The sequence below is a fragment of the Fundulus heteroclitus genome, unplaced genomic scaffold (assembly GCF_011125445.2).
Source record: "Fundulus heteroclitus isolate FHET01 unplaced genomic scaffold, MU-UCD_Fhet_4.1 scaffold_52, whole genome shotgun sequence".
In the NCBI taxonomy this organism is placed as follows: domain Eukaryota; kingdom Metazoa; phylum Chordata; class Actinopteri; order Cyprinodontiformes; family Fundulidae; genus Fundulus; species Fundulus heteroclitus.
This window is the reverse complement of record NW_023396945.1, coordinates 645,911-670,702: the sequence shown is the minus strand read 5'-3', so window position 1 is coordinate 670,702 and position 24,792 is coordinate 645,911. Positions and strand designations below refer to the sequence as shown.

Sequence of the window (24,792 nt, the reverse complement as noted above, 5' to 3'; positions counted from 1 at the left end):
TGGCATACACAGTGATTTAAAAATAACAAGTAGGTTCCATACTGCTAATGGACCTAAATCAGTCCTTAAAAGGCAACTATGCTGGACTTTGAAAATTTGACTTAAAGATATGCTACAAAGTAAAAGCATTTATAATTCATAGCAGATTATTGTAGCATTGGCCTTAACACTAGGCTACTGCTGAAACAAAATAAATCTTGGAAATGGGACTACTAAGGCCTTTCAAAAATAAAGGCTACTGAAATTAAGGGCCTTAATTCTCCAGTTAGAACTTTTTAAACTGATAGTACAATGCAGTGTGATTTAGACTTAGGAACTAAGTTTAATTATTACTAATGATACAAAGCCAGTCCTGGAATGACAACTAAGTTGGGCTTTCAAAATAAGGCCTCTAAGCACTCTACAAAAGCTTTATATTTCACAAACCAAGTAATTGCAGATTTTGGTTTGACAATACTGCTGTACTGATCAACACACAGACACATATTTTTACAGGTGACCTTTGACCCACACAAGGTTATACACCTCGCACAGACAGGACTTTCATTAAATGCTTGCATGACACAGTAATACCTATTTGGTCATTAGCGTGGGACTGACACAGAGACAAACAAACTGTGTTGGTGAATGTTGGTGTAAGCTCTTCAGGGTTTTACCCTCAAACCTGATTCAAGCTGAGCCTATCACCAAACCTTTGGTTTCTGGTCAGAAACAGGTGTCTGTTCAGACATCTCCAAATGAACAGTAATTGTCAGAAACACAGGAACTAGAAAATTCCTTCTTCAGAAACATTAGCGGTGTCAGAAGTTTTTCATTGTGGACGCTTAGCAGTTGATATATGACAGACAGGAGTTGCTGCCCAAACGAGAAACTTCTCCATTTTCAGACTCACCGTTATCCTACAAGTTTACCCCTTTAATGATTTACGTTAACCTCCCTTACATGATATCGCAAGATTTGTCTAAGGTAAAAAAAATATATAAGGATTGTTCAACACAGTCAAGTTAATTAATGACTGTGTTAAGCAATTTTATTTTTGAAATTAAAATTAACCAATTAATAAATTACTACGGTGTATTTTCGGTTTCCATAGCAAAAATCTTGGGGTTGCTTAGCAGTTGCTAGGCCATGTTCAGAAATACTCTTGCTCAGTTCTATGGTCGTATAGAACTATGTATGGTGCCTTGTAAGTGTTTATACTATGTAATTTCTTTACATTTTGCAAGTCACACCCCCAAACCCCAATGTATGTCATTGGGATCTTATGCATAGATGTGAAGTAGGAGAAAGCAAATGCATGATTTATGTATTTGTAGTTTTTTTTGGGGACAAAACTCTGAAAAGTTTGGCATGCATTTTTACTTAGCCCAATTTATTTTTGATACCACTGAATAAAATGATGTAAAACCTGAACACACTAACCCACATTTTCCAGGCACCTTCAGCTTTACGTACCTTTATAAGCAGCAATAAAGCAGAGATTTTGGTTTACTGGGTTATTTTAGTAAAACATTCATATACACTGGCGCTGCCTGAATGAAGTTCAGAAGATCAAATTCCAAGTTTAAAGCTGGAAAAACTGAAAGGCCTCTTGAGGTGGGAATTCTGAGAGGGGGAAGTCTGGTTTCTCACCAACCCCAACCTCAAAATCCAATATGGCTGCCTTGAAAGTAACCTTAATGATTGCCAAAGGGAGAAGATTGTATTTGCACTTCTAAAGATTTGTAACCTGGTCAGCCAGATTGATAATGTGCAGCGCTCTTCGTTCTGCTCCTATCAAATCCGTTTGGGGAAAGGAGGGACATTCAGCAGAGCTCTCTGAGCTGATTGGGTGAAGCCACACCTAGTGCACGCTCACCAAAGTTTGGTTTTAGCCAATCACGGTATTAAATTAAAATCTAAGTGGCAGGTGGTATGAGGAACCATAAGTCACGCTGGTCAAGGTACTTCTTGCTGTTCTTTCAAAGATGACATCGTGGATTCTGACAAAACAGATGTGATAACAGCAGCTATGCATGCGCCCTCCGGCGTTGGAATGTTTGCTTTGGTTCAGCCGTGAGCTAGGCACCTCTCGCTTGTGTCACTGCCGTGTGTCGTGTCCCGCCTTAAACCATTCTACTGTAGCGTGATTGGCCGACCCAATTTGGGTCGGTTCTCGAACGGTAGAGGTAAGAGTTGGACAAGAATGATTCTCGTGTTTTTGTGAACACACAAATACTGCAAGAAGTCAGCTGGCATTTGTATCTTAGCGACACGCAACACTAATTAACCTTCTTTTGTGCGGCAGTCAAACTGCAGAACACAAAGGTATACACTGGTACTAGCTAGTATTGCTAACAGCAATTAGCTCTACAGTTGACTAATATCACAGTTTTGCAAACCTGGAGCAGTTACCTTGGGTTTACTCTAATTTAACATTAGAGGTAAACAGCACAAAGCATAAGTAGCAATCAGCCCTGGTTACCTAGTTCACTTAAAAAACAGCTAATATGTTCATATTTAACCTTGAAAAGCATAGTAATATATTTGTCCAGTCAGTCCAAACATAATTCCAATAGAAAATTTATCACCTGACTTAAAAATGTCTTTTTGTAGAAGTCGTCATGCTAATCCGACTGCTTTTAAAACACTTTGAAAACGAGCATAGAAAAAAAGCGAGAAGACGTGCAAAGCTGGTAGAGCCATACCCCAACAGACGTGCAGCAGTTATTGCAGCAAAACGCTAAAGTCTGTAGTTGTGAGGAAATGTGGAAAGGTTCAAAGTGTATGCATAGTTTTGCAAGGCTCTGGAAATGCCAGAGATTTTTGAGAACACACAGTTCACTTCAACAAGAAAATGGGCTGCCTGTGGCAAGTCTATCACCCAAGGTGATTGTTACTCCTTATGAATAAAGCATGAGAGGGGTTTCAGTCAAAGCAAATCAATATTGTCCAAGTGAAAGAAACACAGCCAATATGAAGGGTATATATGTCTCTGAGTTTATTCACGGAGGACTGCATGATGAAACCTGTGGGTAACTGCTCCGTCCACACATACGACTTTTAAAATTATGTTCATCCAGCACAACCGGATCAGGTACAAGATCAAGAATATTCGAAGCTGCCTCAGGTGGGGAGGAAAACATTGGCTTCCATTACTGGTCCTGTACCAACAGTGGAGTGTCCCAGTTTCTTTTATCATTACAGCACATTCACAAGTTTCAAAATGGGGGGGGAGAAAAAAACAAGTCTCGACAACAGCACAAACATTTTTTTTCTATCTTTTGTTGTTTTCGTCATGGGAACCAATGCATAGGGGTATACAGATAGAATACAGTATTTCAACTTGTTTTACAAAGATTTATACGGTATAGGAAACAAAACAAAAAAAATAACTGCACAGCAGTAAGAAACGTCATTTGTCGAGTATAGATAGTCATTTATCGTACACACTGTAGGATAGCTTAGAAACACAGGTCAAAAGAATTAACACCATTGGAACAATTTTGCACTATGTTCAATTGTACACATGGATACCCCTTTTGTCTAATTTTGGAATGTGAGACATTTTCAAGGGAAACCCAGATCCAACTGGTCTTTCTTCAACATTTAATCTTTTCCGACATTTTTGTTTTTAGCCACCAAAGTCCTAGTAAGCACACACCAAAGACACCCAAAGGAAATGCACACGTCTAAACTGCAGCCGTAAAAGAAATCATACTGAAATGTCTTCAGCCTAATGGCACGCAAATGGCTGCAGCAGCGCATCTAGCGTTTAGACAGCACACATAAGATCACAAGTCCAAGTACATTGCTGTGTCTATAGTACTATCATCATATTCACCTATGTTACCAACGGAATAATTTAGAAACAATATATATGTATCATCCTATTCAATAAGGCACGTTTTTGGTTAAAGAAAGGCTCTGAAAGAAGAAGCTTCTTGCATCGACTCTGTCAGTGAGAAAGGAGTCACCAGTAAACAACAGCGGAGACGAGGATGGAGTCTGCAGTCTGCATGCAATTAAGATCGAAAGCCTCCCCTGCTGATTTCATTACACAGAGTGCCACTCCGCATCGCACTGAGTGGGCAGTGCCAAATGCTGTTAGTCAGGAAGCCGGAGCGCCACGCTGAGACGGCAGGTGGGCAGGCTCGAGGTCTGTGCAAACGTCACTCTAGCCAAGGCAGGAATCGTTAACATTCTGGGGTCTCTGGAGCTCGTTGCCGTGTGTCAGCCACACGCGTCCGCCATCAGATACGAGGGAGGACAATTAAATGATCTGTCGATGAGCCAGACCTACAATTTGGGGATGGTGTTTAATGGACTAAGAAATATCAAACTCTCATTGCGACCCTGTTCACGCTCTGACACGGACATATCCATATTTCAGTTACCATAAGCAATTATATACACAACTGAACCAAAGCACCCCTGTATAAAAAAAAATGTCAAAGACCAACTATTTGTTCGCAACACGCTGTTGTAGTACCAACTGCATCTCTGGCAGATCGTTACCATCCGCATTATGCTATTTTATAGCTTTAGAGGCAGAGTTATTATTGATTATTTGGAACATTACAATGGTAACAATAAAGAAGGGCACAAAATATAAAAGACAGAAAACATAAAAAAAAAAACAGAAATCAATTTTGAATTGTTTATTAACATATTGCTGACCTGCTACGATATGGCAAATATATTTAGTAAGAAAAAGCTAGAATCTCCTGTATTGTAGTACATGATATACTGACATTATTGCAGGGCTAACATGAGTGACATGGTTCCATGGCAGATTAAAATTGCTTCTTTCTGCTGACAGCTTAAGAAAAGGTTGTGCAATGAAGAAAATAAATGTAAATAAAAAAAGAAGAAAATCATTCATCAACTGAAATGGCTCCAAAAAAAAAAATGTCCCTCTGTGCTTTAGTTGAAGTGGAATGTTTCATGGCACTATATAATAAAGGGAGGCAGGCTGTGCTGTTATCGATTTCCACGAGCACGAGTGGCAATCAAGCTTAAAGCAAAAAACTCCGTATAAAAAGCAAAGGATTCATCTGAAATGTTTGCGAAACCTCTGGTAACCTTTCAGTCGAATGAACCGGCGTCCCCGTTCGGACCCTTTGGTCTGTGTCGTAAAGCTCGGCGAGAGCACAGGCTCCGGCGTTGTTCTGGGTTGGCGGGCGGGGAGTTCAAATGAGAGAACGCAGGCGTCGCTTCGCCCTCACGCCTGGATAAGTAGGCATCCTGTGTGTGCACGCATGTTCCCACACAGCCCCACGCTCGCTCACAACACACACGCTCCCTGTTCACGCATCACGCAGACGTCTAACGCACGCACGCACGGGCCGATAAAAACACTGCCCGCACCACAAAGAGATTCCAATTAAAAAGATATCGTTTTTTTTTTTTTTTCTTATAAAGCTTTCTGCATAAAGACTGCACAATTAAAAAAAATATATAATACAACTCTTTGACCGTTTTCCACACACAGAGAGAAATTCAACATCTGATTATCTGCTGTACCAGCGCTCCACAGTGGGGCTTAATTCTCTCATACTGCAACCTGGGAGCGATATTCAGACGAGCATGAGTAAGGGCTCAGACCTTTAAGGTTTGGCAAGTGAGATTTAAGGCGTACCTATGACAGTGTAACCCATCATTTCCCCCCAATCTTTCTCTCTTTTTTTTTTTTTTTGCCGTCTGTGTGCAATTAGTCCCAGTTTACTCCACAGAACCAAAAAACACGCTGCCGGCTGGCACACATCTAAACAAGTCCCATCTCAGATTTTGCATTTCCATACTTTATGCTGAGAAAAAAGAAGAAATAAGCCCCTGTAGTCACTGGCGATCTCCCTCTATGTCTCGACTTTTGTCCCTCCCCTCGGTGGGTTAGAGATCAGTCACTTTGTTTTCCAGGGCAGCTGCAATCTGCTGCAGCCGCAGGGTCAGCTGTTTACTCTGAGCAGCTGGGTCCTCATCCAGGGATGCGATGATCTGAAAGGGACGACGGAAGGACGGTCATTGAAATGATCGACAGAGCAGTCACAAATATCAAGAGAAGAGGAGGAGGGAGGAGGACTTGGATGAAGGACAGCAGAAGGGTAGAGCTAGAGTAGTAAAAAAAAAAAAACTATTGGAAAGGGATGATGAGGGAGGAGAGGGGTGTTACTCACCACCAACAGTCACGTCATATTGGTTGTTATTGTTTGTGAGCCCCTCTTAGGGGAGACTGACAGCCCCATTTGTTTATCCAACTTGTTCATTAGGTTTTGTTTATCCCCCCTTTTTGTGACCTCAAGTGGCAATGCGCAGCGGACTTTTAAAAATCAATTCCCAAAGCAATTTTCCAATTCACATCCCACAGAAATGCTTTCAATTAAAATTTCACACAATCTCTTTTCTGGCATATCAGGAGTGAAGGGGGGTAGATATATAGTGGGCAGCAGTGCATACAGTGGAATAGCCCTCCTCGGGTGCGATAGGAAAGCGGGGAGGTTCTTACCCCATCATAGTATTTGCTGGCGTACTGGTAAAGTTGATGGAGAGCCACTTGGGTGTTCAGTTTGTCGGTGTGAGACTGCAGAACATAAAGGACAGTTTAAAGGTAAGAGATTCAACAAAATGAAAGAACAAAATTGTCCACAGCTGAATTGCCCATTTTTTTCCCCCTGGTGTAAATAATGACTCTACCTGAAGAGGCAACTCAAAAATGTTCTGTGCAACAACAACAACAACAAAAAAAAAAAACAGCCCGAGGTACTATAAACGATGCAATTTAAATTTTTTGATTCTATAAAATAATATACATGTTTGATTTCAACAATATGATTAAAATGTTTTTATTTTAGGTGAGAAGGATTCCTTATATATTAAAATATATGTCACATAAAACAACTTGTACTCTGATTGCCACACGTTTTGCTTGCTTTCTTCTGAACTCTCTGCAGTCAACACAACAGGAGAATGATTTAAAAGAAACATTGTTTCAAAAAATAAATGTTCTGTGCCCTTTATGATTTCTGTTCAGAGCAACAGGAGACGTTATTGGGAACCCTCTTAAATGCATTAAACAGCCTTAAAATGATTATTCTGTCGCTCACGCTGAACAACATGGTAAAAACAAACCTTGATTCTATCAAATTTGTTTAGTAGGTGATTTAGTGGGTTTTTTATGTTGAGTGAACCATTCTGTGCTTATTTGGCCATATGTTTTGGATCATAATCTTTCACAAAACCCAAGTGACAAACCCATTTTCATTTTACTGGTAGAAGCAACCAGATTTTTTAAGAGTTAATAATGATCTGCAAAACAGGATTTCTATGCATAATGGAAGAGGACAGAACCAATAAGTACAGGCCCTCAGCATCATGCTTTTCTGCATACTTTATTTCACAACAAACCCACAGAGGGAGTTTGTTGCTAAAAAGCTCAATCTTACACCTCTTTTCGTTCAACCTCTTTACGCGAACATGGTGTAGTTGTTAGAGTCATACCTCCAATATTACACCCCTGATTCCCCTCAGGAAGCACCCAGAACACCTGTAACCACTAAGAGCTTTAATGATCTATCTAATCTGAGAAATATGTTGCCCAGGAAATTTTTTTGCAGAGGATTTAAAGCACTAAATGTTTCTTATGGGACTATAAAAGCCCGTGGTTCCAGGTAAAGTTGTGGCAGATGAATTCATTCTGCGGGAGGTTTCTTCCTGCTAAGAGGGAGTTTTCTGCTCCACTGTCACTACATGCTAATCCAGGAGGAGTGAATGCTGCGAGTCAATGATGATGCAATCTGCTGGGTTTCCTCAGAATTTTATTTTTTTAACTAATCGGTCTGCATGACTTGATACCATTGACTTTGTAAAGTGCCCTGAGATGACATGTGCACTGGATTGGTACTATATATATATAAAATTAACTGGAAATCCCAGACTTGGATTGACATGTTAATGCAATGGTGCCAATGTGTTGCACTTCTCTCATAGAGAGCTTTGGTGAGTTTTTCATACACATTCACCTCCTCTCTGTACATGCAGGTACAATAAATTATGGATTACACATAAAATCTCCAAGAAACTCAGGAAAACCTAATAAGGAAAGTAAAAATGTTCTTAATTGCTTAAATAACAGTTTTTTACAAAGGGATCGTTAGTGGCACCAACAATTGTTCCTCTTGTTATTTTGATAAAACAATTCTTAACATAGACCCCCCACGCCCATGAAAAAAATCAACAACTTAATATTTCCTCTTTTAAAAACAGACATGCAGTTAAACATTTGCTGGGTGATTCTGGGCTGAAATCGAAAGGAGTGTAACATTTAAAGCAAGGTCGATTACAAGCCAAAGATAATGACAGCTGCGTCTCTCACCCGTGACACTTCCGCCAAATGAGTGTTCATGTCCTGATCACTGACAGAGACCATCTGCCTGATGCCCTTGTAGTAGCTGCACGCACAAAAAGGCATACAAGAAGTTGAAACCACCCAGTTATGTAACAGCTATTAAAAACAAAAACGTCTCAGGGAAATCTGGATGATTTTAATCGTAACATGAAAACAGACGGCAGTGAAAAGTTTACACTTACTCATCCACCATTTTCTTGTAGGTGGAGATCTCCTTTGCATAGAGTAGTTTGTTGCTTGGGGAGTCCTGAACACCATAAATACAAACATGAATACAATTATGTACAGCTGCATCTCAATGACAGTGATTCAATTCAATAAGTGAAACTCAAAAGATTGAATACACACAAAGCGCTAGATTTTAAATGTATATTTGAGTGCATTTTTATGACCATGACTTACAGTCAATGAAAGAAAATGAGAATATTACACAAGACCAACAAAAAGGCTTTTCAACACAGACATGCGTCGTTATGGCCATGTTAGGTCCAACACAGTCATACTGAAGATTGCTGACTTGACAGTTGTCCACCAGAGTCACTGACAGTCTCCATAAGAAGGATGAGCCACAAATACTAACTCTTCACAGAGTGCTGAACCCAAGGGTATTAATGGAAAATTGAATGAAAGGAAAAAGTGTGGTAGAAAAAGGTGCTCAAGCAGGGATGACCACAGCTCCTTTGAGAACTGAGAATCAAAGGCCATTTAAGAATTTGGGAGAAACTCACACAGCATGGAGTAGGGAGTATCTAAGATGTGTTCCACTTTTCTGAGACACTATAGGCCATAACCATCAAAACTTCCAGAAATAAATGCTTTCACTATCCCTCTTTGAGTGAGGAATCAATATGAGTTTCACTTTGTAAATTAAATTACAGAAATAATTTAACCTTTTAGTTATATTCCGTTTTACTGACACTGTCCTGTATTTACCTTCCTTATCTCTCTTGTAATTTAGGTCTTATTCAGGGCCCCTCATTCCTATGCCCTTCATTCGGCTCTACTCACCCGGCTAAGTTTGTGCTCGCTCTTGGTGCAAGCATCCATGAAGGTCTGGGCGATGACGGACAGCGACGCATCCACCACCTCAGTCACGTGGACATCGAAGATGAAGTGGGGATTCTTGAGGATGTTCACCCAGAACCTCAGTGGCAGGCTGGACGGGTGAGGGAGTCAACAAATCACTGTGATTATCGTCATTAGCGCTTTAAAACACGGAGGAAAACCTCAACAGAAAGTTCACCTAAGTCGAGGAGGCGTGACACGACAAAGAGCACTTGTCTGTGGTTGTACAAGGATGTAATAACAGGGGTGCATGTGTCAGTTTATTCAGAACAATACCCTTTACTGTCGGTTTATTTTCTTTTACACGAAGCTGACCTCTGTGTAAATCTGTGCTATGCTAACAAACAGAGATTAAGAAAGCTGAAGTACCAGCAAAACGTTGACCTTTTCAGCTCCTGTGCAGCTTAACGTAAAGACCACACTACATAATGTAATGCCCCAGCGCTTGTGCTAATTTCCCTCCTGAACAGGAAAACAAACGCTCGATACTCTCCTTTCTAAGCCCGCTGCAGCTTATGAATTCATGAAAACGCCCAAAACACAGCAGTTTCCACAAAACTCTCCTCCCCGATTGCGGTGAACATCCCCACCATCTGGGAGGGGAAACGCGCGGCGTGTAAAATTCATACTGATTTGGTAATATCTTCGGGGAAGGCTTTAGTTAGAATACAATAGAAGCATAAAAATAGCTATGTTACTATAATCACAGAATTAATTTAGCTTGGGAAATAATTACCATGTTTGTTTGTTTGTTATGCTTCATACACACATTCATATTAAATACATGGCCCTCAGTTGATTTGATAAACAGAACGGGTGGATGCAGAATTGGGTGTAGAGTATAGTAAGTAATTAAATCACTCGTCTCATGTCCTTGTGTGGATGCTCTCTTGCCAGCACCGCGTCAATCACGGGCATCTACATGCGACACGTCGTCTTGTATGCTTGAGCCTCAGCCGACGTGACATTAATTTATGCACTTAAATGCCACATGGGAGCGCAGAGATTGCAAATGCAAACCAAGTACTCTGAAATTGTGCATTTGTATTCAGCGCTTTCTGGAACAAGTAAGTTTTTATTTCTTGGGTAGTTATTGTGTCACAGGGAACAAAAATCTGATTGCTGCTGGGCAGACTTGCAGCTGTCTTTTTGTTAGCTAAAGAAGGTCTTGAATGTGGTCAAACACACGTACTTTACTGTATTTCAGAAGGAAATACTGTTTCTTTTTGTATAGTATCAGTTCTCACGGAAGCAGAAAATATAGTAACACTACTTACAGGTCCCTAGAAGTTCCTAACATAAAAAGTAAAAGTACACATTTAAAAAAAAATACTTGTTACATTTGTTTTAGAGGGATTGTTAGATGTACCAAAAACTGTGCTACTGGTAGGGGAAAAAAATCTACTTATTTCTGCAAATTTTTTAGGCTACGGAATAAATACACAAATTAATGATTGTTTTTCTGTTCATTTTTTGTGTATGTGAGTTACTGCCATAAAAGCTGGATTTATTTCAAACCTTGTAACATCTATTCACCAGGTGTCCATTTAAATCACAGGAGACAAGTGGCCCAGAGTGTCTTACAATAAAACTGTAGAGACATGAAGCTAGACAATAATGTTACATTTCTGAAGTAATCTCATGGAAAGGAGCTAGACTCTCTTCTACTCTGGGCTGCCAAGTGGAGAATACTCCCCAAACTTCGAGGATGATAAATGAGACAACTAAACGCTGTAAAGGTCCTTATGATTTATAGACTGGAACTTTAATTTCTATGAACAAGAGTCTAATTATAGCAAATATTTGGTTCAAATATAACGTTTTGGGAAATGTACTATTCGTGTACAACTAAGAAGTATTTTAACTCAACAGAAAACAACAAAGTAAGTATTTGATGAAACAACAGAATTTAGGATACACAAGTTTCAATCTTACAATTATTTTGCTCTTTAATCTTTGGTTGCAGGATCGGTGGGGAATAAAAGCCTTTTGATACCGCCAGTTGTTAATTTCCCATTCTGCCTCTAGTTCAGGTAGGTATTGAGCAATAATGCTAGTACTGGCTTTTATTGGATACAGAAAACAAAATATCTGCATAAAGTGCCTGTGCAAAAGATACTGACTGAAATATTTTCTTTCAGCTACAATCTGAAAAAAGCTGTTGCTGCATAATGAATCAGCTTTCTTAACCATTAGCATGATAATCAAGACTTATAAACCTAGGAGATCTTTTCCTTGGGTATCTGTTACACCAGAAGCACCAAAATGTCAATACTGTTTCCCAGTAAAAAAAATTTTATAGACTAGGAAAATAAAGTATTGCTTTTTTGTTATGTTGAAGTAGATTTACATGATCAAAAGTAAATAATCTGGTTCAAACATGACATGTTTGGCGTTATCTCCTATTTTTACCTATTAGTCTTCCAGATATGGATGGTCTCCTCATCAACGTTGTTGTGTTTCAGTGCTTGTTCATCCAGGAAGTCAAAAAAATATTTGACAGCTGGTGGGACCACGGCCCCAGAGCACAGCACGCTGCGGAAGAAGTCGTCCACAAACTGCTGCAGCGTTCCCTGAAAGTGCACAGAAGGAACGTGAAACTAGTCAGCTGATAGTAATTGAGACAGACCTGTGTGTCGTCAATGGGAGGAGTGGAGATATCAGATTTATGTGAGAGCATTTCTTTGTGCTTTTCAGATCACATCAAAGACAGGACGGTTAGCTGCACAGCATAAAGCATAATTGTGAATCTAACATATTTTTTAATGTAAAGTTTTGTGTTTTACCTTTACAGACAGAAGTCGAGTCAGGTAGATCTCTGTGATGGCTTTGGTCATCGACTTGTCCTTTATACTGCCTCGTTTGGATTTCATCTCATCCAGTTCGTCTGCTGGCCTCACCAGATGAAAGACTTTATCATCGTCCAACAGAGCATTTCCTGTTGTGGAAAAAGACAACTTTAAGCTTTCTCTCCACACTTTCAGTAAATTTATTTACCCATGTAAATTTCTGAAAAATACATTCAGATGAATAAACATGGGCGGGGAAATTTTAACCATATTTGAAAGTTAAAAAAAGCAAATGTAAGATGTGCATAATCTAGAAGTGTGGAATACAAAGAGCATATATTAGCATGTTTATCGAGGGTGGGAATAGCCCAAAGGAAACAAGACACACAAATGTATTATATCTCAAAGACATGCGGCACTTGCTCCGTTGGTTTGAACTAGCATGTGTGTATCATGTGTGCTGTGGCACACTTACGCTCTTCGTGGTTCTCTTGGTTCTGGTCGTAGTTCTGCTGCGTGTGAAGCACTCGGGATAAAACTAACGTGGCATTATCGCGTACCTACAAAGCACAGAGGTCAGAAAATAGATCCCTTGAATTTGGGAAGCACAGTGGTTTGTAACAGCATTCAAACCCGGCCAACACACTTCCATACATTTTACTAGGATATTATGTCAGCTTTTTAAATAGCTTTTTTAAATGAATAGGATACATTTGTAACATGACACGTATTTATGTTCTGCCCTTCTGAATCCCTGTCCCTGCTCAGGAAAATCCTCGGGAGAGCATGATGCTTTCAACACTTTGTTTGATCAGGCTAATGGTGTGCTCAGTTTACAGTGCTATATGCATGTTTTCCACCACACAGTGTTGCATGTAGACCAAAGATTCCTTCGGATGTTTTCTGTGTCCCCTACACGTCTTTTGGTAAAAGACATCAATGGCTTTGTTTAGGCAGTTGCTTTTCTAGACACATTTCCACTAAAGTCAGATCTGTGGAGTTCAAGACTAACAGTTTTACTGTCGACAGATTCTTCCACTTGAGTTGTGGCCAGGTGCAACTCCTCCAGGGTTACAGGGGGTTGGGGGGGGGGCGGGGGGGGGGTGCTGTAGATTGGCCTCTGATTATAGTTTAGGTGGACAGCCATGTCCTGGTAGGGTTAAATTCTCTGTGAGATGTTTAGGACACTGAGAATAAAATACACACAAGCAGACTTTAGTAACTAATTAGGTGAATTGTAAAGGCGACTGATTGCACTGGATTTTATACTAAAGTTCAGCACATTTCCCAATTTTTTATTGTGCAATATAAAAAACATAATTTTCCTCCCTTTTAGCAATTTTTGGTTTACTTTAGGTTGGTCTGTCACATAAACTCTTAACTAAATCATTTGTAGTTTGTAGTTGTAACAAGGCTTGCCCTTCGCTGTATTTCAGCTGTTTGTTCATCCTGTTTCTTTGCCCCAGAATTTATTTCCAATCAATGAGACCGAGCAGACATGGACAGTGTGTCTTATCTGTGATATTTAGAGGCCAGTTTCTGTGGCACACCCCATTATTGACTGCACCTATACAGTGATTAGCAGCACCCTCACAGAGGCGATGAATCCATGGCAGTTAGGCTGAGGCCTAGGAACAACTGAGAGGCAGGTAGGATCAAAGGAGGCCAAGCTGCTTGGAAAGATCAGGATTTAAGTAGTTGAAAAGCTGGGCAAGTAGGGGATATTACTGAGCGACCTTTATTTTCTCACAATCAATACAGTGGCAAGAAGATTTAGTGACATTCAGTTGTGAACCAATACGGGCCAGCTGGGAGTGGCTGGGAAAGGTCTAGTGTATTACAAAGTTGATTAGAGGAGACCAAGAAGGGAGGAAAAAACGTTGAATAAAAATATCTTGGCTAGTTAATCAGCCAGGTAGCTTTAAATCAACATACATCACGGGGAAAATAAACTCATAGCTGCCTAAACTAAAAAACTAATATTACACACACATTATTTTAGCAGCCATTATTTATATCCAGAACATGCCAGTGATTTCCTTCTTGTTTTAAGGCATTAAAATCCAGCATATATTTCTGAATACATGTGTAGGATCATATTCAAGAATTTTGACATTAAATTTATAACAGAAGGCTACGCGGGGGTCATAAACAGGAGTGAAGAGGAATGTCCTTGTGATGAATAATCCCTTTACCCTTATTATGAAAATTCTTTCTCCCTCAAAAGTGACTTGACAGACCTAATATATGGTAAAGAGGCACGGGCGATGTGTTGTGTGTCATCATTCAACCGGGTATGGAGATTTTGAAACTATTTAGCTAGTAGGTATACAGATTTGTTTTACCCTAAATAATTCAAATTCGATCTGACAGATCTGAATTGAAGAACAGATGTAATTTTTTACTTCCACATGTTAATGCAACAGCGATAAATGGTGTAAAATTCAAACCTTTGGCAGTTTTGTGATAAGAACAAACAATAACTCAATGTGTGCTAATGTATTCAGGTCAGAAAATCTGCTGCAGACAGATTTCATGCAAATCGCTCCAATATGCGCCTCAGACTGACTGACTGAGATGGAGCGAAAATGTTGGGCCCCATTCGCGTCTACACTCCCACATTTATCTATTCATCTCCCTGCTTCCTTATCAAATCCAAAGCTTTTTGCAGCAGTGATGGTTAAGCTACAGTATTTAGAATTATGCCAGAATATTTTGCCGGTACTCACATTGTAGTGGGCCAGAGTGTTGATGCGTTTCCATCTGCCTTCTTTCTGGGAGGTCAGGTCCAGATCAGACAGGATCTGACCCGTTGAGCCGGGACGCCACTCTGTCAGCGTAGAATGGAAGGTATACGGATAAATTTAGTAAAACGAGCAGAGACGTATGCTTTTCTTGTGGTAATTACGCAAGTTTAAATTAGTTAAGTTATTCACGTCAGGCACTCAGCTTTCTGCAGGGGTTTTAAAGACACACTTGAGGAGGTTGGGAGGGTGAAGAAAAGACATCACTCTTTTATGAATAATTTAGATTTAATTAAAATGTGTGTTTTGCACACTAACATTTTCTGCATCACTGCAGACTTGACAACAGCCGTGATGTTCTGGATGATTCGTTTACAAGTCGGCAGATATAAGGGGGGGCCATCTTTTTATTCATAATGAACAACGATGGCTCTCCATCTAAAATGTAGAATGAGATAAGATCTACAGTGTAATGTGAAAGGCTTTGATGCTAGGCAATATTTGTTGAGCTTTAGCCTTTTAAGTCTATCCTCAATGTTTCTGTCTACAGTAGTGAGCAACGTTTTGTTAAAGAATGAATGAAATCTTTCATGTTGCTGACAAAACACACCATCAAAATAAAGTTTCCTTTTTAGATTTTTCAGAGAGGAACAGATCTGACAAATAAACATATAATTTATTAAAAATGGCCAACTTTAATAAAGTATTTCTGATTTAAATAATCTCACAAACACTCATTTGAAGTGCCTTGCAAAAGTATTCAAATTCCCTTAAAACACTTTCAATCAGTGTAACGTCACAGCCTCAAACTTGAAGGCATTTCAAAGCAGCAGGTGATTGCTAAGCAGAAGGAAAAGGACTTTTTTTTTTTTTTACAACTACAAATGTCAAAAGAGTGGCATGCATTCAGCAAGTATTCAGGCCCCATTAGTTACCATTTCACTCTCCACCAACTTTGCAAAATTTACCTCTAATTTTTATTTTGTAAATTAGTATAGGTTTAGTTAGACTGGATGTAAATAGCCTTAACAGCAATATTCAAATTCTGTCACAATTCTCATTAAAATTTAGGCTTGGACCATTCTGCTTTGCTTTGATCTAAATTACACAATTGCCTTTTGATTGTCACCCCCATTTCAAATGTTTTGCAACCTTGAAAAAAAAGGGGTAAAAAAAATCTTGATTTTTCTGTATCTTTCCAAAAACTCAGACCAGGTTCCCTGTAGCAGTTGAAGAAAAGCCTCCCCACAGCATGATGCAGCCACCATCTTGCTGTCACCACAGGTATTCTGTATTCAGGTTGAAGTGCAGAGTTGGCTTTTTGAAGTCTAATTTCTGTTTAATTCAAACAGAGCACTTTCTCCCAGCTGCTCCTCCAGAGTTACCATGGGCGTCTTGGGCGTTTCTCTGACTATTATCTCCTCGACAAGCCTAAAATATGCTCGCTGAGTTGTTCAAAGCTCTGGATAATGTTTTAAAACCAAGCTCTTCTTTAACCTTAAACCCACAGCTCTCTCCCCAACCAACCTCTCTGCTGTGTTCCTTGATCTTCATGATACTGTTCGTTCATTAATGTTTCTAACAAACAACGCGTGATTCTCTTTATTGAACAGGTGATCCATGAAGGCAGATGTCTGTATTGTAATTTATTTAGTAAATCAGAGTAAAGGGGGCTGATTACAAATATATGCAACATTTTTCGGATTTTTTAAATCATGATTTTTTTTCTTCTTCACAGTTATATGCTACTGTGTGTTGGTCAAGCAGAAAAAAGTCTGAATAAAATGGTTTAACGTGACAAATGTGAATAGGTTCAAGAGGTATGAATACTTTTGCAAGGCACTGTATTAAAGTACTCATTAGTGTCTGTTCTATACCCACCCAGAGTGACACTGTCAACCTTGGGCCTCTGGGAGTAAGGTAGGTTTCTGTAGACCTGCTCTAGGATCTTCTCCTTCACCTGCGAGATGGTGTCACAGCTCAGCACCTTGACGGGTGTCACATCTGGACCCTCGCCTTGAACGAGCACCTGCAAGGTCTGTCAAGCAAACACACGGATTTACACATCGTTATGGAGTTGGCGACAGCACACGCACCACCATGGAGTCCTGCAAATTAAAAGCATGCAGCAAAATGTACACATGGCCAGAGCGGCCGGAGCAGCCAGCCGCCCCCGCGCCTATTCCGAGCTGCATTGGGATGCTGCTGTTATGGCAACTGGGCATTTCAAAGCACAGACTAACACACACATGCCGCGCTGACACCTGACATGACTCTTGTCACCTGGGCTGGCTAATGACCAAGGCTCAGCAGATGAGAACCCTCGCCCGCCTCACCTACTATACTCAGCCAGCTATTAGAGACAACTGACCACGCAGTGGACATCGGCAAACAAGGCTTACAAATTGATGTGCATTTGAAGTGAATATTGAGAAGAAGCTCTGACTTTAAGCCAGTAGTAAAGATTTCAAAGACAGATCGTCCAGCATCTTCCTGAGAAGCCCAGCAAGTTGCGCTTTACCCCCTCTCCGTGAAATCTAATCACAGAAGGCAATCCATCACTACAGGAGACGTGTAATTCAGCCTAATTTGATAATTGTCCTCGACAACGCCATTACCCATGGGCCTCTTTGTTTATGCTGACTTTAACAGAAAACAGCTGTGCCCAGATTAGCTTCCATTATTGAAACACAATGCTAAAATGAAAGGTTCAGCCTTTTCCCTGACTCCTGAAAGCTGCCCAAATGGATGCAGAGCACGTGCAGGTGGCAAGGTCGAGCAAGGGTTGCCGAGGGGGCTTGTACTCCATTCTCGTCCTGACTTGTACTGTGCTCACCTAAACCGTATGTTTTACCGCTATACTGAAATGAGTCGGAGGTGACTTTTTTCTTTAGCCTGAAAACACTGACAACTGGAAATGGATGTCACATAAAAGCGGCGGTTGCCTTAAGATTCCTTCCTGTGTTTGGCTACCATGGCAACACCACACACAGAGCATGTGAGTGTGCGCACGTTTCTGTAGCCCATCATGCACAAAACACTGTGTAATCAGAAAGCAGTCTGCGCGGTCTTTGTGACAAAGTTTCTGAATACGGATGCAGAAATGTGTGCGTGTGTGTGTGTGTGTGTGTGTGTGTGTGTGTTCATCTCACCAGGACAGAGTACTCCACATCGTCGCCCAACAGGCCTGTGTCGTTGAGTGTGTACTTGGCTTTCTTAACTCTGGCGTCCACAGGCCCCTTTTCAATCTGGTGCTTGATGGCTCGGAACAGCTTGTATAAGGGCTCGCCTGCAGTGTCCTAGTACCCACACATGATTACACACACACACACACACACACACACACACACACACACACACACACACACAGTTAAACAGAAAGACATTTAAGGAGCTTTCTTTGAACATATCAGGGAGTTAACCGTTATCATAAACAGCTCACACTGCAAAAACGGATCTAAAAATAAGTAAAATGTTCTTAAATTTAGTGTATTTATCCTTGATTTGAGCAGGTAAATAATATTATCTGCCAATGGAATGAGTATTTTGACCCCTAAAATAAGATAATTAGATATACTGCACTTGAAATAAGGTGATGAAGATGAATTGTTCCTATTTTAAGTGCAAACATCTTATTCCATTGGCAAATCATCTTATTTACCTGCTCAAATCAAGGACAAATACACTAATTTTAAAGAACATTTTACTTATTTCTAGGTCCGTTTTTGCAGTGCACGAGAGAAATTTACAACATCCACACAAAAACTAAAACTACTAGAAAAACAAACTAGAAAATGCTTCAACCTTTTATTTTTAAAAGCTCACTAGGAATCTGGACTGTACACTCCTACTAAGCTCAAACATAAAAAAGGATAACTTTAATTATTAAAAGTATCTTGGGGCTTTATTTTGAAAAACTAACAGAATCACCTTTTGAAGAATTGTTTAGGTCCATTTGTAATGTGGAACCTAGTTTTCCAATAATCTGAATTTTCCTTTTAAAGCTTATGCACAGTTTTTATTTTAAAGGAATAGAAATATTTTTACATCACTGGTTTAGTTGAACTTGTAATGTAGGGTACAATATTACAAAAGTACGTTCTGTGAAATATTGAGGCTTTACTGTGGAAGGGAACGTAAGCGCTTTATTTTGAAAGGTTAATATGATTCCTTTGAGTCATGAGCTTAGTTCGATAAATAAGCCCGAACATTTGCAACATTCTAACCTATGAAATACTAAGGATTAACCTTGAAGGATATGTATGAGCTTTATTTTAAAATAGCTAAGAATGCTTTCATCACCGGTTCGATTCAATTAGTGATAGAGAACCAACCTAAACATTTAAGGTTTTATTTTAAAGAGTGATATATTTTTTGTCACTGGTTTTGTTCTGTTACTAATTTAGAGCCTTCATTTACAATATGAAAGACATGGCTTTTTATTTACCTTTTTATTTATAAGTTTTCTTTTTAAACGGCTAACAATCCTGTTTTTGTCATTAGTCTAATTAGGCTAATAAGGCAATTGATGACATTACATTATATATGCAATAATCTTCTCTCACCAATATTTTAGCTTTTATTGTGAAGAGTATCTGAAAGCTTTATTAAATGTTTTATTAAATGTGAAAATTAATCTCTTGTATGGTGCTGATAACTATTTACCGACGATGTAAACCTAAAGTAACAAAATCTACAGTGGACAAGATTGAGTCCCTTATTTTAACGAGCTTCTGTTTTATATGTTCTGATTTTATTTAAAAACCATTTCAATTTATCATAATGTATAGGAGCACATTTCATTTTTAATCAAAATCACTGTATATTCTATGTTAATCATAGTTGCTTATGTTAATTTTAAATATAGAAACCTTCACTTTAGGTCTTGAAAAGACGTAACCTCAGATCCTTGCCTAATTCGATGAGCACACATTAGTTGTAGTGAATTTTTCTCCATCTCCCTGCTCATATTACAGCAGGCAATGCTAATTTATGGCTGTGTTGCTCTTGTCGAGCTGCAGATGAGTGACTGAAAGTTCATTTTTACTACTAGGCTTTTTTTTCTGATGATGCAAAACATAATTAATCTACCTTCGCCTCTCCAGTCATCAGACTGATTTAATACATTTCAAGATGCCAAATATAAATCTCTTGTTACCTTCAAAAATTGGTAAAGGCAGATGGACATCCAGTTACAAAGCATCCTTTCCACCACCGTCTCTGACCTGAGCAACAGATGAGGCATAATGTTTTTAAATGTAAAAAGTTATTAGCAGTTTCTGTTTTCATTTTAAATGCACGGATGGGACAGATAAATCAATGGACAGACCGACAAATACATGGTGCATGTATGGATGGATGACTCGTGGATGCATACACAGTTGGAGAAATGGAAATATGGAGGAAAGGATGGACAGATGGGTGGAGGGATGGATCGACAGACAAATAGATGGATGGCTCCATAGCCAGATGGATGGACAAATTAGTGAATAAATAGGAATGGAAGGATGATCAAAGTAGAAATTTCATGGACAGACACTCACTAAATTATTTTATTCGCATATGGATTATTTGCATGTAACGTCAGTTTTGGGTCTGTGTACTCACTGTAAGTAAACAACATACATCAAGGCTGAAAGCAACATTAAGGATAAATAAAATGGAACAGTAAACATCTCCATTATGTGCTCCTGAAACTGCTGAAACACTTCAATGTTTTCTGAACAGCTAATCAGCGTCAAGATATTTTAATCAAACTCTCGTGTCAGCGGTTACTTGACGGGCTGGTGACACCCATTGTTAACTTGTGGCATACCTAATTAGATGTCTCGTGTATGGATGGGGGGGGGGGGGGGTCTGTGTTTGTACAATGGCATAATCAACATAATGAGCTTCTCCACTGGGGAATAATTAGGATGTGTGCTTGCTGCTTACAGCTAGTCACAGCCTGCCTCGGCACAGCAAATAGTTCAGATCACATAACCCCGTCTCAGAGGTGATGAGCGGCTGGAGTGTAATCACGAGATGATTTGCACTGATGTCATCATTACAGCATACAAACAAACAAACAAAAGATTGACCTAAATTCAGGTTTAACTTTTTTTTCTCAAACAATAATGTAGGTAAATGATAAAAGACTGATGAAATCAGCAAAGTGAATGAACGAGGTAGATTATTAACCATTCATAGTCAAAATCATTAAATGAATTAGCATTTGGGGATATCTTAGAAATAAAAAAAGTTATTGTAATAATATTTTGCCTACATTGTAGTGGAAATCAGACAGTGGCGGTCCCAGGGTTACATCAAATCATGGCAGGCATGTGTGTCATATTAATTTGGATTTTTAATCATTCTTGTTCGAGGGTAGACTGATTGCAGAATTAGGAACTTTAATGAAATTCAAAAGTAAGAAGGATGTGCACAGGTTTGTATTTATTGTGTATTTTTTTCTAATCTGCAAAGCATCAAAATAACACTTACAGGCCTTAGTATTGACCTACAATCAAAATATTATTTAGTTAAATGTCCTTTAGAAAGTTACAGAGGATCTGGTTGGATATTGGCCCATTCCTCACATCAGTAAAGGGTAAAGCTATTTTAAATTAGTTGGTTTAATGGCCCAGACCCAGCAATTAATCAGAGTTCTCAAAATGGCAATTGCACTAGAGTCAGGGCTTTGGGGAGGCCCATCAGGAAGCTTAATGCAAGTCTTGCAAACCCAGTTTTAAAGTAAATTTGGACACTTTATCCTTCTAGGACAAATATTTACCTCCAGGTTTCAAACATTTGAGCTGAACTGTCGCTCTCAGATAAAACAATTTTGTTAATATGTTCAAGATCAATCCAAAAACCTTAAATGGCTCAAGTTGATCGGCGTGACTGTTGACAGTAATGTTAATTTAACATGAAAAGGGAGTGAGAGGGGGCTAACTAGGAAAGAAACACTGCTCACAAAACAACGCTTTGATGCGCAAATTAAATTTGGAGTTGTGTCAAATGCCTTGTTGATGTTACAATCAATGGAGATTCAGATTTAGCTGCTTAGCCACAGGGACAAGAATTAGGTTTAGACGAGTCAAGGTAAAGATTTTAAGTCTAAGAACCCATTACCATGTCAAGCATGGTAGTGGAAATATAACGCTGAGGTCCTCTTTTGATGCCAGTGGTACCGGTTCATTGCACAATGAGGCTGGAACAATAAGGACGACCACCAAATTCTTTAACTTCACCTCAAGTCAACAACTGAATGGCTGATTTGTTCTTTTTGGATCGTCAAGCAACAAGTCAAACATTGAACTGAATAGAGGGTAGGGAGAGTGACTCACCTGCCTTAATTGCCCTATTAGTAACTTTAATGTCTCCATTAGTGTGATTGTTCTGAACACAATTTAGAAAGCCTGTTAGTTCCAGCCATGTTCAGAACTGAAGAAGCCTTTTGAACGAGAGCCGATACATCTAGAAACACGACAAGTCCTGTCGCCTTCTACCTAAGCACATTGTACTGTTGTGTCCTGAATGACTGAGAACCCATATCAGACTCTTTTGATCCATGCTGACTGTAAAGTAAATTTCTAGCCAGCACTGTGTATAAGACTATTTTCAAACAGTTTCAATTACACATAATTATTTTGATTAAATATTTAAAGTAACTCTTAGTAAAAGCTGAATGTTATTTGCAGATTGTATGCATGTTTTATGACTGTCACACTGATCAGAAATAATTTTAAAAAATGTTATTAAGGATGTTAAAGATGGACAACAATCATCTGCAGTGACTGTAGTAGGCGCCAAGGAGGAAAAAGAAAAACAGAAGGAAGAACAGAAGGAGGAGGACTGGAATAGATTGAGCTGCAGCCTGGCTCCTTCACAGAGGACGACAGTAGTCAGTGCAGGATTCAACAGAAAATATGGCAATAAAATGAAACAGTCCGCTCCATCTTGAGCCGATTTCCAGTCTGCCTCGACTGGCTGAAAGATCAGTGCCAAAGTCTAGAAATGGAGAGACTCCTTATAGAGCCCCAGTGCAAAGACATTTAACAATCTGTGAAAAAGTTTGACTAATCTTGAAATTAAAAAGTTTGTGTGAAAATTTCATAAAAAAAAAAAAAACCCACCATAACTATTGTTCTGATCATAGAGGGGAAACATTCCCTTCAGGTGGCAAAAAAGAAGAGCAGACACTGCTCATAAAACTCATTGCAGTTCGCCTTTTGAAAATACTGTATAAATGTGGTGGCAAACCATTTAGTCAAAGGGAAAATTATTTGCCCGGCATATGAAACTTGATCTGCTGATAGCACAAATTCAAAAGTCAGCCTTCAAGTCACATAATTCCAGTGATCTCTCAGCTGCACCAAATTTCTAAGATGAAAAGCATGCCGATCTCTGCAGAGAAGGAGCGTCACATTTCTTTGCACTCACCTGCGCAGCATCAGCTTGGGGTTCTTACTGTGAACATACTCCTCCATCATCTCCAGCAGCAGTGTCCTCATGACATCCGTGTAGTATTCCAGCTTCCCATGCAGGGCCACAGTGAGCAGGGAGGCAAAGTACACTTTGGCTCTAGCATTGAAGTCATGGCTGCGCTCTAAGGTGCGGATGAACTACAACAAAAAACAGGAAGGATCGCGCAGACACAGGCACAAGATGGGGTGAATTAATCATCATGATGAAGCTCACACACACTGAAGCAAATCCAACATAATACGCTTTTAAATTATCAAATGACTAATGCTGGTAAAAAATTATAATCATCAAGGTAATTTTAGTTCTGCCCTGTAAAACATTGTGGCTTAGAAATGATCCCAATTAGTGGGAGAAGGATCCCCCCCACACACTGTTAACACCTCAGAGGCTGTTTCTGTGCCAGCAATATTGGATTAATAGGAGGCTTCACACATCTCCCTCTGCTCAGTCTTCTGCTATTCTGATGCTATACCTCCATCTAGAACACGACAGGCCTGGTAGCCAGACTTTTAAATAGATTCTTGTGATATACTGACAGTGGTTAAGGTGGATTTTCAATACATTTTCTGTAAATCCTAAAATATTTTAAGTTGTCTATTAAGATAGAATCTACACATACAAATCAAAGTTTGGCTAGTCCTCTTCACTACAATATGAAGACATATCATGGCACAAAAAGATAGTTATGGGTAATACTTATTTATATTTATACTTCTAGATTTGTCTATTAAAACATATTTGATTAAAAAAAGCAACGATTCACAAGATTCAAGAAAGAACACATAAATATGGAAAGAACTGAACAAAAAACACAAGCCTTTATATTGTTTTTTTGTAAATAATACTACCATATGGACAGAAAATGGCTGCCCTATCATAAAGAGAAAACCTTGTTTTCTTGATACAAATTACAATTTTGATGCGAATATGTTAAAAAGACGTGTGGCTGCTCATTGGGTCAGCTGAGCTTGTTTACTTTTCCCAAAGATCCTCCAATGCAGGAAGCATGAAGGAAATTCATGAAGATACTGTAAATAGGTGAAGAGGATGGATTTCTCTTCAGTCATCAAAAACTCTCTCTGTTTATTACCCTTTTTGGCATGGGATTATGAAACAACTGTAACTTTTACCCCAGGGAAAGAAACAACCCAGCGGGGAGAGAGATGAGGACAACAAGTTCAGTCAATAACTTCTCTCTCCAAACGTCCCTCCTGCATGTTCACCCAGGAATATTAGCTGCTGGAGCTAATTCACCATTGTGGTGAAATACATGGAGTATGCGCTTACCCAGAGTGCACTTTAAATCCCAAACTGCTTATCGCAGACAACATCTGTCTAGATT

At 39.3% G+C, this 24,792-nt stretch overlaps 1 protein-coding gene across 3 annotated transcripts in view; it reads right to left on the bottom strand.

The window, feature by feature from the left end:
• Positions 1 to 2,956: 2,956 nt before the first annotated feature.
• The window catches only part of plxnb2b (plexin b2b), a 167,425-nt gene continuing 145,589 nt past the window's right edge, over positions 2,957 to 24,792 (bottom strand). For all 3 annotated transcript variants that reach the window (XM_012864140.3, XM_036132505.1, XM_036132504.1), the window contains exons 25-37: positions 23,406 to 23,587; positions 20,140 to 20,206; positions 18,134 to 18,280; positions 16,863 to 17,019; positions 14,967 to 15,067; positions 12,713 to 12,797; positions 12,235 to 12,386; positions 11,861 to 12,021; positions 9,392 to 9,539; positions 8,566 to 8,630; positions 8,351 to 8,426; positions 6,485 to 6,559; positions 2,957 to 5,976 (exon numbers count right to left, since the gene is read on the bottom strand). In XM_012864140.3, the coding sequence (XP_012719594.2) occupies positions 5,872 to 5,976; positions 6,485 to 6,559; positions 8,351 to 8,426; positions 8,566 to 8,630; positions 9,392 to 9,539; positions 11,861 to 12,021; positions 12,235 to 12,386; positions 12,713 to 12,797; positions 14,967 to 15,067; positions 16,863 to 17,019; positions 18,134 to 18,280; positions 20,140 to 20,206; positions 23,406 to 23,587 (1,521 nt within the window). In that variant the 3' untranslated portion in view covers positions 2,957 to 5,871. The remainder of the gene's footprint in view (positions 5,977 to 6,484; positions 6,560 to 8,350; positions 8,427 to 8,565; positions 8,631 to 9,391; positions 9,540 to 11,860; positions 12,022 to 12,234; positions 12,387 to 12,712; positions 12,798 to 14,966; positions 15,068 to 16,862; positions 17,020 to 18,133; positions 18,281 to 20,139; positions 20,207 to 23,405; positions 23,588 to 24,792) is intronic.